Here is a 16,710-nt window from a genome sequence, read left to right on the forward strand (position 1 = left end):
AGACACATGACAAAATGTTCAACATTGCTAAGTATCAGAGAAATGCAAAGCAGAACTATAGTGATGTATCACCTAACACAGGTCAGAATGACCATCATCAAAAAATATACCAATAACAAATGCTGGAGAGCACGTGGGTAAAAGGGAACTGTCTTGCACTGTTGGTGGGAATGTAAATTGATACAGCCACTATGGAGAACAGTATGGAGGTTTCTTAAAAAAAACTAAAAATATGATTACCATATGCCCCAGCAATCCCCCTCCTGGGTAATTCCTAGATAAAACCATAATTACAAAAGATACATGTATCCCAGTGTTCATTACAGCACCATTTGCAATAGCCAGGACATGGAAGCAACCTAGATGTCCATTGACAGATGAATAGATTAAGAAGATGTGGTACCTATATACAGTGAAATATTACTGAGCCGTAAAAAGGAACACAATTGTGCAATCTGCAGAGGTGTGGATGGACATAGAGACTGGTACAGATTGAAGTAAATCAGAATGAAAAAACAAAGATCATATAATATCACATATATGGAATCTAGAAAAATGATACAGATGAACTTATTACCAAAGCAGACATAGAAACATAGAAATAGAGAACTGACGTATGGATACCATGGAAGGAATGAGGGGTGGGATAAATTGGGAGATTGAGTTGATCTATATATATATTATGTATGAAATAGATAACTGATGAGAACATACTATATAACACAAAGAACCCTACTCAGTGCTCATGGCGACCTAAATGGGAAGGAAATCCCAAAAAGAGGATATGTGTATATGTATAACTGATTTACTTTGCTAATCAGCAGAAACTAACACAATATTGTAAGGAAACTATATTCCAATAAAAAAAAATTATAGCATCCTATAATTTTACTTTGGTATAAGGGTTACACTTGAAGCTGTGAGATTGTTGATGAGTTACTAGACAGTTTTATTGTCAATGATAGGCTGTGATAGATCAGGTCCTAGTAGTTCGACAGCTGTGGCAAATCGTGAGTCATCAGTGTAATTTAAATTGTTTGGTTTCATTATATTTTATTTGTTGTGATATATATATATATATATATATGTGTGTGTATATTACTCTCCTTCTGTCATTATTTTTTGGGGGCTCTTAAAAGAACCAACATCCTTGTGGAAAAATCCTTCAGTGCTTAATTAGATTATGTTCTTTCTACATTTTTTTCCCTCAAATATCCTGACACGTTATCTGCAATTGACATTTTTTGCCATGACACTATTTTTATATTATAAAAACTTCTAATTATGCAATAGGATATTTTACTCAGTGAGTCAGTCAATACATATTTGTTAATCAATCATGTCAAATGTTCCTGAGGTGACAAGTAAGATGAGGAAAGAATATTTAAAATGACTTTGAGATTTTTCTCTAGCAGTGATTTAACTGCTAGTTTAATTGTAGGTGGTGAGTTAGAGGATCAGTGGGTTTAAGTAGGAACTAAGGAAGTTTGCTTAGAAATAGAAGATTAATTTTAAGTTAATAACTGTTTGGTATGACCAGTTTTATGTTTGCCATTATTAGATAAAATTATCCAAAACCATAACTAAGTACAATGAAATAAGTCTGTATCTGTTTGATGCTATACTGAAGCATTTTGTAAGTAAATACAAGGTGATCGCTAAGTATTATTTAATTTTTAGGAAAATAAATATGAACTTATTAATTAAAATATTAAACTGTAAATTTACATCTTTTCTTTTAGATTTGTGTACAGTAGAGATGCAATTTATCTTTTTTTAGTGGAAAAAAATATTCCAAATATTTTATTTTATTACCTTCCAGGATACTGATGGCTCAACTGATAAAGAATCTGCCTGCAATGCAGGAGACGTCCTGTAATGTAGGAGACCCGGGTTCAATCCCTGGGTCAGGGAAATCCCCTGGAGAAGGAAAAGGCAACGCCCTTGGAAATTCCATGGACAGAGGAACCCGGAAGGCTACAGTCCATAGAGTTGCAAGAGTAGGAAATGACTTAGAGACTAAACCACAGGATATTGTCCAGTTTTGCATCTAATTTAGCAATCATATTCAAATATCCCTTTGCTAAAAGTTTTAAATTTTCTACAAGAATTATTTTTATTGCCTTCCACAGTGACTATATAATTTTCAGTCCTGTATGTATACTTTTTAAAAATATAGCAGCTTTTTTGAGATATAACTCATTTTTCATACAATTTGCCAATATACAGTGCATAGTTCAGTGATAGCAAATATATTTGCAGTCACATTCATTACTGCAATCAAAAGGAGCATATTTTTATCATCCCAAAATGAAATCATATACCTATTAGCAGCTGTTTCCATTTCTTCTGAGTCCCAGTCATAGACCATTATCAATCTGTCTTCTGTCTCTTTATTTTTGCCTATCCTAGATATTTTCTATAAACAGAAACACAGAATATGTAGTCTTTTGTGAGTAACTTCTTTCACTTAGCATAGTACTTTTAAGGTTCATCCATGTTGTAGAATTTATCATTACTTCATTACTTTTTATGGCCAAATAACATAATAATATAGATTATATGGATATATGTGTTTTTAGCCTTACATCAGTTGATGGATAATTGAGTTGTATTTTGTTTTAGCCTTAGAAATAACACTGCTATGAGCATTAGTGTACAAAGTTTTGCACAGATACATTTTGTAAATGTTCTTGAGTGTACACCAAAGAGTAAAATTCCTGAATCTCATGGTAACTTCACTCTTAAAACTTAAGAGCTGCCAAACTAATTTTCAAAGCAGCTACATCATTTTCCAATCCCATCAGTAGTAGATGAGGGTTCCAATTTTTTCATATCCTTGCCAACAGCTTTTACTGTATGTCTTCTTGGTTATAGTCATCCAAGTATGTGAGAAATGATATGGCTTTGTCATTTTGATTTGCATTTCTCTGATAATATCGAGCATCATTTCTTATGCTTGTTGATCATTTGTATATTTTTGAAAGGCTATCTGTTTCTGCTTTATTGACTATGCCAAAGCCTTTGACTATGTGGATCATAATAAACTGTGGAAAATTCTGAAAGAGATGGGAATACCAGACCACCTGACCTGCCTCTTGAGAAATCTGTATGCAGGTCAGGAAGCAACAGTTAGAAGTGGACATGGAACAACGGACTGGTTCCAAATAGGAAAAGGAGTACGTCAAGGCTGTATATTGTCACCCTGCTTATTTAACTTCTATGCAGAGTACATCATGAGAAACGCTGGACTGGAAGAAACACAAGCTGGAATCAAGATTGCTGGGAGAAATATCAATAACCTCAGATATGCAGATGACACCACCCTTATGGCAGAAAGTGAAGAGGAGCTAAAAAGCCTCTTGATGAAAGTGAAAGAGGAGAGCGAAAAAGTTGGCTTAAAGCTCAACATTCAGAAAACGAAGATCATGGTATCCGGTCCCATCACTTCATGGGAAATAGATGGGGAAACAGAGGAAGCAGTGTCAGACTTTATTTTAGGAGGTTCCAAAATCACTGTAGATGATGATTGCAGCCATGAAATTAAAAGACGCTTACTCCTTGGAAGAAAAGTGATGACCAACCTAGATAGCATATTCAAAAGCAGAGACATTACTTTGCTGACTAAGGTCCGTCTAGTCAAGGCTATGGTTTTTCCTGTGGTCATGTATGGATGTGAGATTTGGACTGTGAAGAAGGCTGAGCGCTGAAGAATTGATGCTTTTGAACTGTGGTGTTGGAGAAGACTCTTGAGAGTCCCTTGGACTGCAAGGAGATCCAACCAGTCCATTCTGAAGGAGATCAACCCTGAGATTTCTTTGGAAGGAATGATGATAAAGCTGAAGCTCCAGTACTTTGGCCACCTCATGCGGAGTTGACTCATTGGAAAAGACTCTGATGCTGGGAGGGGTTGAGGGCAGAGGGAGAAGGGGACGACCGAGGATGAGATGGCTGGATGGCATCACTGAGTCAATGGACGTGAGTCTGAGTGAACTCCAGGAGTTGGTGATGGGCAGGGAGGCCTGGCGTGCTGCGATTCATGGGGTCGCAAAGAGTCGGGCACGACTGAGCGACTGAACTGAACTGAACTGATTTATACTAACACTTTGCTCACTTTAATTGGGTATTTATTTTTTTATTAGTTTTTAAACTTGTTTTTTATTAGTGAGTTGTAGATATTCTTTATATATTCAAGTTGGAGATTTCTTAACTGGTTTCCTCCTGGCTTGTCCTTTAACTTTTCTGATGGTATTCTTTTAATTTTGATGAAATCCAGTTTATCTTTTTTTGCTGTTGCTTGTGCTTTGTTGTCTTATATAAAAACCATTGCATAATGTAGTTATGAAGATTTACTGCTATGTTGTCTTCTAAGAGTTTTATAGGTTTAGCTCTAAACTTTAGATCTATGACCTATTTTTCAGTTCAGTTCAGTTGCTCGGTCATGTCTGACTCTTTGCGACCCCATTGACTGCAGCACACCAGGCTTCCCTTTCCATCACCAATTCCTGGATCCTGCTCAAACTCATGTCCATTGAGTCAGTGATGCCATCCAACCATCTCATCCTCTGTCATCCCTTTCTCCTGCCTTCAGTCTTTCCCAGCATCAGGGTCTTTTCCAATGAGTCAGTTCCTATCAGGTGGCCAAAGTATTGGTGTTTCAGCTTCAGAATCAGTCCTTCCAATGAATATTCAGGACTGATTTCCTTTAGGATTGACTGGTTTGATCTATTTGATCTATTTTTAATTAACTTTTATCTCTGGTATGAGGTGGAGATTCAGCTTCATTCCTTTGTATGTGAAATTTGGCTATTACTGCATCACTTGTTGAAGAGAATGTTCTTTACCTCCAGAATTCTTGGAATCCTTTTAAAAATCAATTTAACATAAATATAAAGGTCTTACTGGATTCTCAATTCATTCCACTGAGATATTTTTATCATTTTGCCATTACCACTTTATCTTGATTACCATAGCTGTGTGGTAAGTTATGAAATCAGAAAAATGATTCTTTTAAATCTGTTCTTATTTTTCAAGGTTCTTTTGGCTATTCTGATTCCCTTGGATATTTATATAAATTTTAGGGTCAGCATGATCATTTTGCAAAGTACAAGTCAGCTAGGATATTTAGAGCGATTGCTTTGAGTGTATTACTATCCTGACAAGAAACTTTCCAATTTATTATCATGGATGTATTTTCCATTTTTAAGTCTTAGTTTTTTTCATCAGTGTTTTGTTGTCTACAGAATATATGTTTTACACTTTCTTAGTTAATATAATTCTAAGTATTTTTGATGCTCTTCTAAATATAAACATTTTCTTTTGACTTTATTTTTGGTTTGTTAATTGCTAATATATAGAAAAACCAGTTAATTTTTATGCATTTGTGCAATATATTTACGGTTGCTGTGTTTCTTGTGTGTGTGTTAGAAGTGTTAGTTGCCGAGTTGTGTCCAACTCTTTGCAACCCCATGGACTGTAGCCTGCTGAACTCCTCTGTTCATGGAATTCTCTAGGCAAGAATACTGGAGTGGGTTGCCAATCCTTTCTCCAGGGGATCTTCCTGACCCAGGGATCAAACCCAGGTCTCCCATGTTTTAGGCAGCCTTTTACCATCTGGGACACCGAGGAAGCTTATTAGTATTCTCCAGAGAAGCAGAATATATCATATATAGATAGATAGATATACATATAAAATCAGTGTATATATCATTATTGTACCAGCTCAACCAAAGAGACAAGTTTATCCTTTCTCCACCATTTTTATGCTATTCAGGTCCTCAATGGATTGTATGTTACCTACCCACATTGAGGAGAGCAATCTACTTATCTGAATCCACCAATTCAAACCAATTTCATATAGAAACACCTTCATATCCATGCCTCAAAGTAATGCTCAATCTAAGCATCCCAAGGCACCAATTGATTCATAAAATTAAAGATAACAATGCTAATAATTTTTAAATTAAGTTTATTAGGATTTTCTATGTGAAATGTTATTCTATCATTTGTCGTTGTTGATTCTCTCAGTCATGTCTGACTCTTTGTGACCTTATGGACTACAGCATGCCAGGCTTTGCTGTCCTTCACCATCTCCCAGAGCCTGCTCAAACTCATGTCCATTGAGTCAGTGATGCCACCCAACCATCTTGTCCTCTGTCGTCCTCTTGTTCTCCTGCCTTCAATCTTTCCCAGCCTCAGGGTCTTTTCTAATGAGTCAGTTCTTTGCATTGCATTAGGTGGTGAAAATATTGAAGCTTCAGCTTCAGCATCAATTCTTCTAATGAATATTTAGGATTGATTTCTGTTAGGATTGACAGGTTTGATCTCCTTACAGTCCGAGGGACCCTCAAGAGTCTTCTCCAACACCACAGTTCAAAATCATCACTTCTTCAGTGTTCAACCTTCTTTATGGTCCAACACTCCCATCCATACATGGCTACTGGAAAAACCATAGCTTTGGCTAGACAGACCTTTGTTGGCAAAGTAATGTCTCTGCTTCTTAATACACTGTCTAGGTTGGTCATAGCTCTTCTTCCAAGGAGCAAGTGTGTTTCAACTTCATGGCTGCAGTCACCATCTGCAGTGATTTTAGATCCCAAGAAAATAAAGTCTGTCATTGTTTCCATTGTTTCCCCATCTAATTACCATGAAGTGATGGGACCAGGTGCCATAATCTTTGTTTTTTTGAATGTTGAGTTTTAAGGCAGCTTTTTCACTCTCCTCTTTCACTTTCATCAAGAGGCTCTTTAGTTCCTCTTCACTTTCTGCCATTAAGGGTGATTTCATCTGTCTATCTGAGGTTATTGATATCTCTTCCAGCAATCTTGATCCCAGCTTATGCTTCATCCAGCCTGGCATTTTGCATTTTGCATTCATCGTAAGTGGAAATAATTTTGCTTCTTCCTTTGCAATCTGAATAGCACTTACTTCTCTTGCTTGTCAAATTATCTGGTAAGATTTTCTGTACTGTGCTAATTAGAAACACATCCTTTGTTCCTGATCTTTGGGAGGAAGCATTCAGTTTTCAGCATAAAATAGATGTTAGCTGTTGGATTTACATAGAGGTCCTTTATCAGAGAATAAGTTGATTTGTGTTTGTGGTTTGTTGTTAGTTTTTACCATAAGTTTTGTTGGAGTTTGTCAAATGCTTTTCTGCATCTTTTGAGATGATTGTGTGATTTTTATTCTTTATTCTATTGATACAGTGTATTTGGCATAATAAACCAATCTTGCATTTCTTGGTTAAATTAGATATGTGTACTTTGGAGGTATTTGTTAAGAATTGATATACATATTTGAATATTTTATAGAATTCATCATTAAAGCCAAATCATCTTCAAATGCTTTTTTAATCAACTTTGCTATTTAATGAATTTTTATTTATTAATGTATGATATAATATCTTTGGCTTATTTTTGTATATGCTCTTTCTATATGTTTAAGAGAGTCCAATGTTAACTTTTGAAAATTAGACTTTGTTACTTAAATGCTTTATTATTGGTCCTTATTAGTGATACTAACATACTGTCACAAAGATATTGGTAAATGTGACCAAATTTAGAGAAAGAAGCAGATCTTAATCTTTTGAATTAAGAGTAAAAGACATACCTCATAATTTTAAAATGGACTGATGAAAGGATCAAAACTAAAGAAACTATATAAACAAAAATCATCTGATGAAGTATAAAGAATAATCTAATGGGCTTGCTGTCTACCTTCCTAATTATAATGAAAAGAGCTTTGTGTTTCTTTTACATTGTGGTATGTGTTATAACTGAATAATAATATCATAACTAAATTTTATAATCTATTGAGTAATGAACAGTAGGCTTTCATATAAAAGTATACTTGGTACTGAAGAGTATATAGCCACAATATAGTTTTGGATTCTGACTCTGCCACTTATATACTATATGATCCCTTGGCAAATTATTTGCTCTTTATACTTCACTTTCCTTATTTATAACTTGAGTCTCATAACACATTTCTACTAGGTATTCAGAAAATGTGTATTGAAGAGGCATTTACATATGTTAGATGTAACTGTTGGTTGCTAAGTAGACACTGAATAAAAGAAATATTGTTACTCCACCATGGATGCTGTTAAAACCTTGCATTTAGATCTATTTTTAAATGTTTCATTCAGTTATTCAATATCAGTTTGTTTCTTTTTTAAATAATTATAATATTATGATTGCATTTTTATTGTTTCATGTATTTCGTGTGTCTTTTTGCCTGAATTTTTATTAAAATTAAATTAAAGGTTTTTATCTGCTAGCATTACTTTCTGTATCACCTGTGGGTCTGCTTCATTAATTTACTTTTTATCTGGTTATCAAAGATTTAATTCTATTTTTTTCTCATGCCTAGAAATTTTTTCTTGAGTGCTAGATATATTAAATAAGATGATTGATGTTAACTCAGATAAAGACCTGGTAAAGTGTCAGAAATGTAGTACAGAGTCAATAAATAGTAAATTTAGAGTATTTTTATATGTGAAAATGGACAAAGAATTTTATTACAGTTTCACCTATTATTAACATATAACATTGTATAGCACATTTGTTACAACTAATGAAACATTATTAATATGTTATTGGTGGTGGTTTAGTCGCTAAGTCATGTCCAACTCTTTCGATCCCATGGTCTGTAGCCTGCCAAGCTCCTCTGTCCATAGGATTTTCCAGGCAAGAATATTGGAGTGGGTTGACATTTCCTTCTCTAGGGGATCTTCCCGACCCAGGAGTCAAACCTGGGTCTCCTGTAGTGCAGGCAGATTCTTGACTGACTGAGCTATGAAAGAAGCCTAATATGTTATTATTATTAACTGAAGTTTATATTTTCTTCAGATTTCCTTCGTTTTTACTTCATGTCCTTTTTCTGATCCAGGATCCTCTCTAAAATAACAGATTACATTTAGATGTTACATCTCCATGGGGATCTTTTGACTGTTACAGTTTCTCAAAATTATCCTTTTTTTTGACAAAATACTTAACAGCTTTGAAGAATACTAGTCAGATTCAATTTTACATTTTCATGAAAGGAAAACATATTTCTGAAATGTTCAATGTATTGTTCATTATTCAGTAAAAAATGATGTATTTGTATAATTTATGAACAAGTATGTTTCCAAAAATTCTTAATGAAACACAGAAGATTCTAAACTAGTCTGTAATAGTCAAATGTGTTGAAGGGAGTGATGAGGGATGAACTTAACAGTCTAGTCTTGTATAATGAGTTTCATCTGCATATTTGGTTAATAAGTTGTTATTGAAGGATGATACTCAACACAAGAATGTCACAATACATAAAATTCATCGACAAACCAGATGAATTGAATGGAAAGAGAGCCCTGGCCACCCTTAATATAGTTACATGGAGTATATCCTGAATTACCTGAGCATAATTTTTTTTTTCTTTAGTTTTAAGGTTTAGGTTTTAAGCCTGTTCAAGCAATCTACTTAACTAACTTTTGTTAAAACTGAAAAGAAATATTTGTAGCAGGATAGAATTAGATGGTTTATTTTAAATTTCAATTTACCAAATTTCATTATTCATTATTAATATATATGTATTAGATACGTGTATATTTTACTATGCTAACTTGATAGCTTCTGCTGCTAAAGACTATTATAACCTCTGCATCTTATACACTGATTTAATAGAAGAAAGCCATCATAATTTGAATGTTAAGAGGTACATTGTTACATAAGAACTTTTTATTTTTGCAGAACTATTATGGAGCTGCTAAGATGATTTTTTCTGACAACCCACTTGGTCTGACCTGTGGAATGGTATGCCCCACCTCTGATCTTTGTGTAGGTGGATGTAATTTGTATGCCACTGAAGAGGGACCAATTAATATTGGTGGATTGCAGCAATACGCTACTGAGGTATGTAAGATGTACAATTGTTTTTTCTATCCCTGAAGCACGAAGATCTTAAAATAACTTTAATCCTTGAAGCTTTGTTGATATCCAACATTTTTAGGGTGATATACAGCTACAGTTTAAGTGTTTTGTGCCATAAACGTTTTTATTCAACGACTTGGCTTCAAAAATGAAATTTCTAAAACCATATGTCAAATTAATTGTAATCCCAGAAGGTTATTAAAATACTTTCACTGAAAGTTATATAAATTGGAGTATCTGAAAATAGAATTTATTCATGAACTTTACGTTGTAGTGTGGCTAGGGGGTCCCATTATGGAAAAAAAAGAAACAAACTATCTTAACTGGTTCTTTTTCCTGAAACCATCTTTAATCTTCACAGCTTGAAAGAATACATCAGCATTCTTCTGTAATATTTTTTGAGAAATAGAGGTTATAGAATTATCAGAAACCCTCAAACTGAATAATATTTTTTAACATTATATTTTGTGAACCTATGGATTGAAAGCAGGTGTGTTTATTGTATGCAAATTTATAATGAAATAATATGAAAACATTTTGTCCCTATTTTTCTTATAAGTTTGGGCCATGTCTTTCTTTTTTAATGAATCCTTTTTAAATGACTTTGAAGCTCTGAGACATCTTATTCTCTCTGGGGTCTCCTTTTTGGAGTCAACTACCAGATCAATTCCTGTGTATCATTTAAATGATCAGCTTATACAGAGGTTACAGTAGAATTTTGTAATCCTTGGGGTCTGTTTGGCTAGAAGACCAAATTAAATAACCTGTCAGCACTAGATTTTTAATTAATGACTTCTCTGTCTGATGTTGTCAACTCAAACACAACGTATTCTTTCTTTTTAGGACCCTTCTCATAATATCCCTCAAGCTTAAATCTTACTTTGCTTTTAGTAATAAATCAGGTTTTTATTCCCTTCCTGCTTTCTGACAGGTTAATTCTAAGGAAGGGCTCCTGGGAGTGAGAAAATAGAAACAATTTGAGGTTGTGAGTTGTTGCAATAAATTCTTGGATTTAATTTCTTTTCCTACCAGATTCAAAATTGCATTAGTTTACCTGACCAGTGCAAGGTATGATCTTTACAACCTGAGACAATCCCTAGTTGATGGAGAAGATTCACTTGAATTCTTCCACATTTTTCTTTGGGGACTCATTGTTTCTTCATTAAAACGGGGCAGGCTTGCAAGGATGTAGTAAGTAAAAGGTCACACAGTATCTATATAAACTAACACTGCATTTCAAAGCAAAATCAGTTAAAATAATGTTACTTGTCTGTGGTTTGGACTAGAGAGGGAGGGAGGAAGAGGGGAGAAGGGGAAAAGAGAGAAAGGAAACAGTGAAGGGGGGTGGGGAGAGTGGAGAGAAAGGGAAACACCATTCCTCTGAGAACTCTGTTTGTTTTAATGAAGTTGTACCACTGCTTTCCAGAGCAAAGTCTACTTATTTCAGACATAGCATAGATTAGGATGGTATTAGATGCATTTTAAGAGACTCATGGCATTTAGATAGGAATGTATCTTCTTATTACATTCCATTTATGCTTCTTATTACTGTGGCTTCAAATATATCTATCAAATTATAAATAAAAATCTCCTAGTGGAACTACATAGGAAGGCTTTTCTTTTTTTTTTTTTGTTTTAAGTTGACCACTTAGGGCAATTTATTTTAGAGAGTTCTGTTAAAGGGTTGTTTACTTAAATTTACCCAACAGTCAAGGTTGTTGTGAAGGTAAGCAGTAATGGATTCACAGATATAGGAAACAAACTTGTGGTTACCAAAAGGGAGAGGGAATGGGGGTAACAAATTGGGGATACGGGATTAGCAGATACAAACTACTATGTATAAAATAGAGAAGCAACAAGGATATACTATCTAGCACAGGAAATTATTATTTTATAATAACCTAAAGTGGAGTATAATCTGCAAAAATACTGAATCACTATGCCGTATCCTGAAACTAGGGCTTCCTAGATGACACAGTGGTAAAGAATCTGCCTGCCAGTGCAGGAGACGGAAGAGATGCTTGTTTGATCCCTGGGTCTGGAAGATTCCCTGAGTCTGGAAGATCCCCTGGAGTAGGAAATGGCAACCCATTCCAGAATTCTTGTCTGGGAAATCCCATGGACAGAGGAGCCTGGAGGGCTACAGTCAGTGGGTTCCAAAAGAGTCGGACATGACTGAGCACGTACACACACACATAACCTGAAACTAACACGAAATCAACTCATTGAAAATAATAAGCATAATGCAATGAATTAATTGACTGCCACTATAAAGAGTATAACTTTAAAAATAATTCTAAAATAAAAATATTAAATAATGTTATAAATAATAGTATGCAAATACCATTACTCTTTCAAACTACTAAACTATTGATAGGAGTACTTAAGTAAAAGCTGAACATGATGCAGATAATTTGTTTGTTTGATAAAATAATGATTGATTTTTGACTTTTAAAGAATTATAAATCTATTTTTCAACCAAATTAAGCAAAGGTTAGGAGAGCAGAGTAAAATAGTATGGTATTTTTCAAAAACGTTTTTCCTATAATTTATATGTGTATATATTCCTATAATATATGTGTGATTTTTGAAATATCAACTCCATAGTCTACCTTTATTATTTAAATCCATACCTTAGATGATACCTTTCCATTTAAACATGGGCATATGATTTAGGACATGTAATAGAAATGTATGTAGTATGTAGTAGAAAAGGAATAAATCACATAAAGGATAGCATGAGGAGGATCAGGAGACCAGCTACTTTAACTACTTTTGTTTTGTCCTGTATTGTCAGTTCTATGGTGTCCCCACATCTGTAGTGACTTTGCTTCATACACTTTTGCATACATGTGAGACAGACAGGCTCCAGAATGATTCTAGATCTCTCTAGGGGGCAGTTTTTTCTTAGTTCAGTTATGTATAACAATAGTGCTTCAAATAAATAATTTGGAAATAATAGCTTGCTGTGGATTTTCTTATCAATTTCATCAGGGTCTTAAAATTTCTCTACATGGATATAATACTTGAAATTTTTATTTTGACATGTCTTTGATAATTTAGTTGACTTCTTAAGAAATCATATATTTATCACATTTAAATAACTAACTAGACATTCATTGCCTCTCAAATTTAACTAATGAATTGCTATAAAAGGATAAGGAAGAATGCATCTTTCTACTAATTTCCCAAAGTTTGAAAAATAACTATAAATAGAGAATTAACTGCATGTCAAATCACTTCCTTTCCAGTGATGTTAAAAAGTTTTAGGAACAATTTAGAAAAATTAAAATTCCAAGGTTCTAAAGTTTGACTTTAAATCTTCAAATGAATGAGGCTCAGAGGATTAGTACTTAAGGTTGCTGTCTCAATTATGAATTTTTAGGAATACATTAGATTATGAAATTGGTATCAGAAAACAGTACTTGTTTTTCACAGTAAATGTTCTATGGGATTATATTAATACCCATTAAACATACTGTTTTTCATGGCATATACTCCTTGCACTGTACTTTGAATTTACTTTTTATACTTTTAGTTAAGAACAGAACTGAGTTATTCTTTAGATTTTTCTTTAACTGTATTTTTCAGGTCTTTTATATCAGCTCTCATTTGAAATACCCTATTTTTTCCCATCATCATATGCTATTTATACACTATCATTTGCTATTTGTATTTATTTTTATATTTTATTGAATAGGCATAGTTCAGATCAAATTGACCAGTGAGTAAGCACTGGTCAAATAATAAAAACTACACTGATATAGTTCAAACAATCAGGTATTATGAGGCTACATTAAGAGGCTACATTAAATAAACTAGTAAAATTATTTGAATGACATCAGCATGTTTTGTTAAATGCTGCAGTCAATAGTTTAAAGAATTGTGAGTGAAGAAGGAATATGATTACTTGAGTTAGTGATTATTTTAATAGGACAAATATTCCTACGGCATCTTCAACTTGAACATGGAGTCGCTAGAGGCTTTAAACTTTTGATGTCCACAGTTATTTTGGCGGAGGATGTAGAGACACATGTACACTAATAAATAATAGAATGTTATGTCTTTTTTCAAATAATGTATTTTTGTGATGCATCTTCCCATCTATCAAATAGATAAGTATAGAAGAATAAAAAATTAGGTGTAGTCCTCATATTAAAATCAATTATTGCAAAAAAGCACATAAACTGAAATGTGAGATTAGGTATACTCTATGTCTTATGTCAGTTGCTTTATAAGTTAGTCATGCAAAAGACTGGAAAATGAATGAGAACACTGTTAACAATTAATGCAATGCAGCAGAAGCAAACCAGCACTATCCCAAGAAAACTGGCTTATATGAACACCAAGTGTATTACACTCCCAGTAGGTAAGGATTTAATTAATCAAACAAACACTGATTGAGCATTGATTAGAATTAAGCATTGTTGTAGGCTGCTTCTACATACTACATGTCCTGAGATTCCGTAGTGACTTATAAGGCATATGCATTTACATTAGCTTCTTTAGACTAATAATCCAATCTCCATTAATATTTCTTGTTTGGTTCCGGAGGTGAGTAGAACTTAGTACAAAAAAAAAACGGGATTAGATGGAGGAAAATGTAGAGTCATAATGCTGTATACTTGCATAGCGCCTCAATGCTTTTTTGTAATATCTCTTTTAAAAATATTGATAACCATTAAGATGTGTAAACTTGCTAATATTTTCCCCATTTTGGGCTTAAGGAAATGAAGAATCAAAATGCTTCTAAACTGATGGCTAATTAGACAAACTCCTTTAGCCCTGGACAGTGTTAGGTACTGTACTTAGAACTTGATGATACTCAAAATAACCCTCTAGATAAATGTTATCATCCTCATTGTATGTGTGAGTAACAAGAGGCTCACACAAGTTCACATGTAATAAAAGGCAGATATAGAGTAATAAGCCTCAAATTCCTTTTATTTCACAAACCTCACTTGCCCCATCTAATATTAGGTCATTATTACAAAGTCAAAGTAAACTTGGATTTTCTGGCTGCAAGCTCCCAGTGTTATACCTTGTTGTCTCAGCCACAAATACCTCAATTACTGTGCCTTGTTGCTGTTGTTAATCGTGTAGTCATGTCTGACTCTTTCATGACACCACTGACTATAGCTCTCCAGGATCCTCTGCCCATGGGATTTCCCAAGCAAGGATACTAGAGTCGGTTGACATTTCTTCTCCAAGGGTTCTTCCCAACCCAGCAGTTGAACCCAGGCTCTTCTATGTTGCAGAGGATTCTTTACTGTTGAGCCACCAGGGAAGCCAAAATGAGGTCGCTACATCATTTTCTGTTATACAAGAATCAACTATTAAACTAGGTTGTGTAAGATGAATATACATGGCTTAGTAATTTTCTTTATTTGTACATGTTACCAAAAAGCTTTTGTTTTTTTCTTTTTTCCTTGCCATTGAAGGATTATTATACAGCCAGTATTCAGGTTTTGTGGGGCCTGAGGTGATAAACTTTGAGTCCCTTCTTTGAAGAATTACACAGAATAGTACTATATACATCAATGCAGGGCCTTGGAAGAGGCCTATGCAGTTGATAGTCCTGAAGTTTAAGTTTTTAAGTTCATTAGGACTTAAGTTTTCATTAGGAAAACCTACCTTGATTTTGTGATAACTGGTCTGTAAGTAAATTTGAGAATGTGTCAATTACATTTATGTCACAGTTTGGCAAAGTGATCAGTAAGATCTGCCAGTTCACGTGCCTGTTAAGATACATTATCATGATAATGGAAAATAACAATTTTTGTGGGTAATGGTACTTATGGCTAATATTTTTGCAGTTCACCTATAAATGGAATATGGGTTAGTAATAGTTGTTAGATTGATACCTCACACTTTCTTTATTGTCCCAAACTTATATCATCTTTGATAAAATTTCTCAATACTACTCTTATCTTAAAAGTGTTATAAATAGTTTGAGTACTGTTCACATAAAAGAAAAAAAAGTGTTTCTAAAATGAATGAATATGCTTTAAACATTAATAAAATCAATAGTTCATATCAATAAAATCAAGAGCATGGCTCTTGGAGATGCAAATAAAAATAAAATTTGTTCAGGCCTCATTTGTGTCTCCCCTTTCAGTCTTAATGAAGTGATTAATATGGAGGAATAATGTCTTGATAGATTTAAATATTTGACATTGTTTTCCAAAAATCTTTGGAAATCTATTAAATATCCTCCGTGCTGGCACAGTGATGGATAATAAGACTGCATGACTGGACCGATTGCTAGATGATTTTTATCACAAAATTTTAGTTTAACTTAAAGCTATACATTAGTATCTAGAATTTTAACACATAAAAAATAAGTTTCAGTGATTTGGCACAATAATATTTAAATTTACCAAAACCGCATGGTTCTTAAGGTTATTTGCTATTAAAGTTTTTGAATTTGCTCTTTATACATTCAAATACATATACTCTTGGGGGCACCTTACTGTGTAGATGGCTGGACTTTCACTGATTTGAATCTTAAGTACTTAAAAAATGTAGTTTTTCATAAATATATTTGATGAATAAAGCAGTAGTAATGTATCAGCATGAACCATGATGCTGTGAGTTAAAATTTAAATACCCGTTTGCTCCAAATGGTAATGATAAATGACACATGATAAGCACACAAGGAAATGAATAGCTGAAGAATAAAAATGTAGATAAATAAATACCTTTTGGGGCCAGAAGTGGTATAGAAATGTTGTTGTTATTGTTGGTTAGTCCCTTAAGTCATGTCCAACTCTTTTGAGACCCTGTGGACTGTAGGCCT

The 16,710-nt window shown here is 33.8% G+C and overlaps 1 protein-coding gene across 1 annotated transcript in view; it reads left to right on the forward strand.

Annotated features, from left to right (window-relative positions):
• DPYD (dihydropyrimidine dehydrogenase) overlaps nt 1-16,710 on the forward strand; it is a 916,336-nt gene that overhangs the window by 237,305 nt on the left and 662,321 nt on the right. Inside the window, exon 5 of the mRNA XM_040232247.1 lies at nt 9,732-9,893. Coding sequence (XP_040088181.1) covers nt 9,732-9,893 — 162 coding nt within the window. The remainder of the gene's footprint in view (nt 1-9,731; nt 9,894-16,710) is intronic.

This window comes from Oryx dammah, unplaced genomic scaffold, assembly GCF_014754425.2.
Source record: "Oryx dammah isolate SB20612 unplaced genomic scaffold, SCBI_Odam_1.1 HiC_scaffold_28, whole genome shotgun sequence".
NCBI lineage: Eukaryota > Metazoa > Chordata > Mammalia > Artiodactyla > Bovidae > Oryx > Oryx dammah.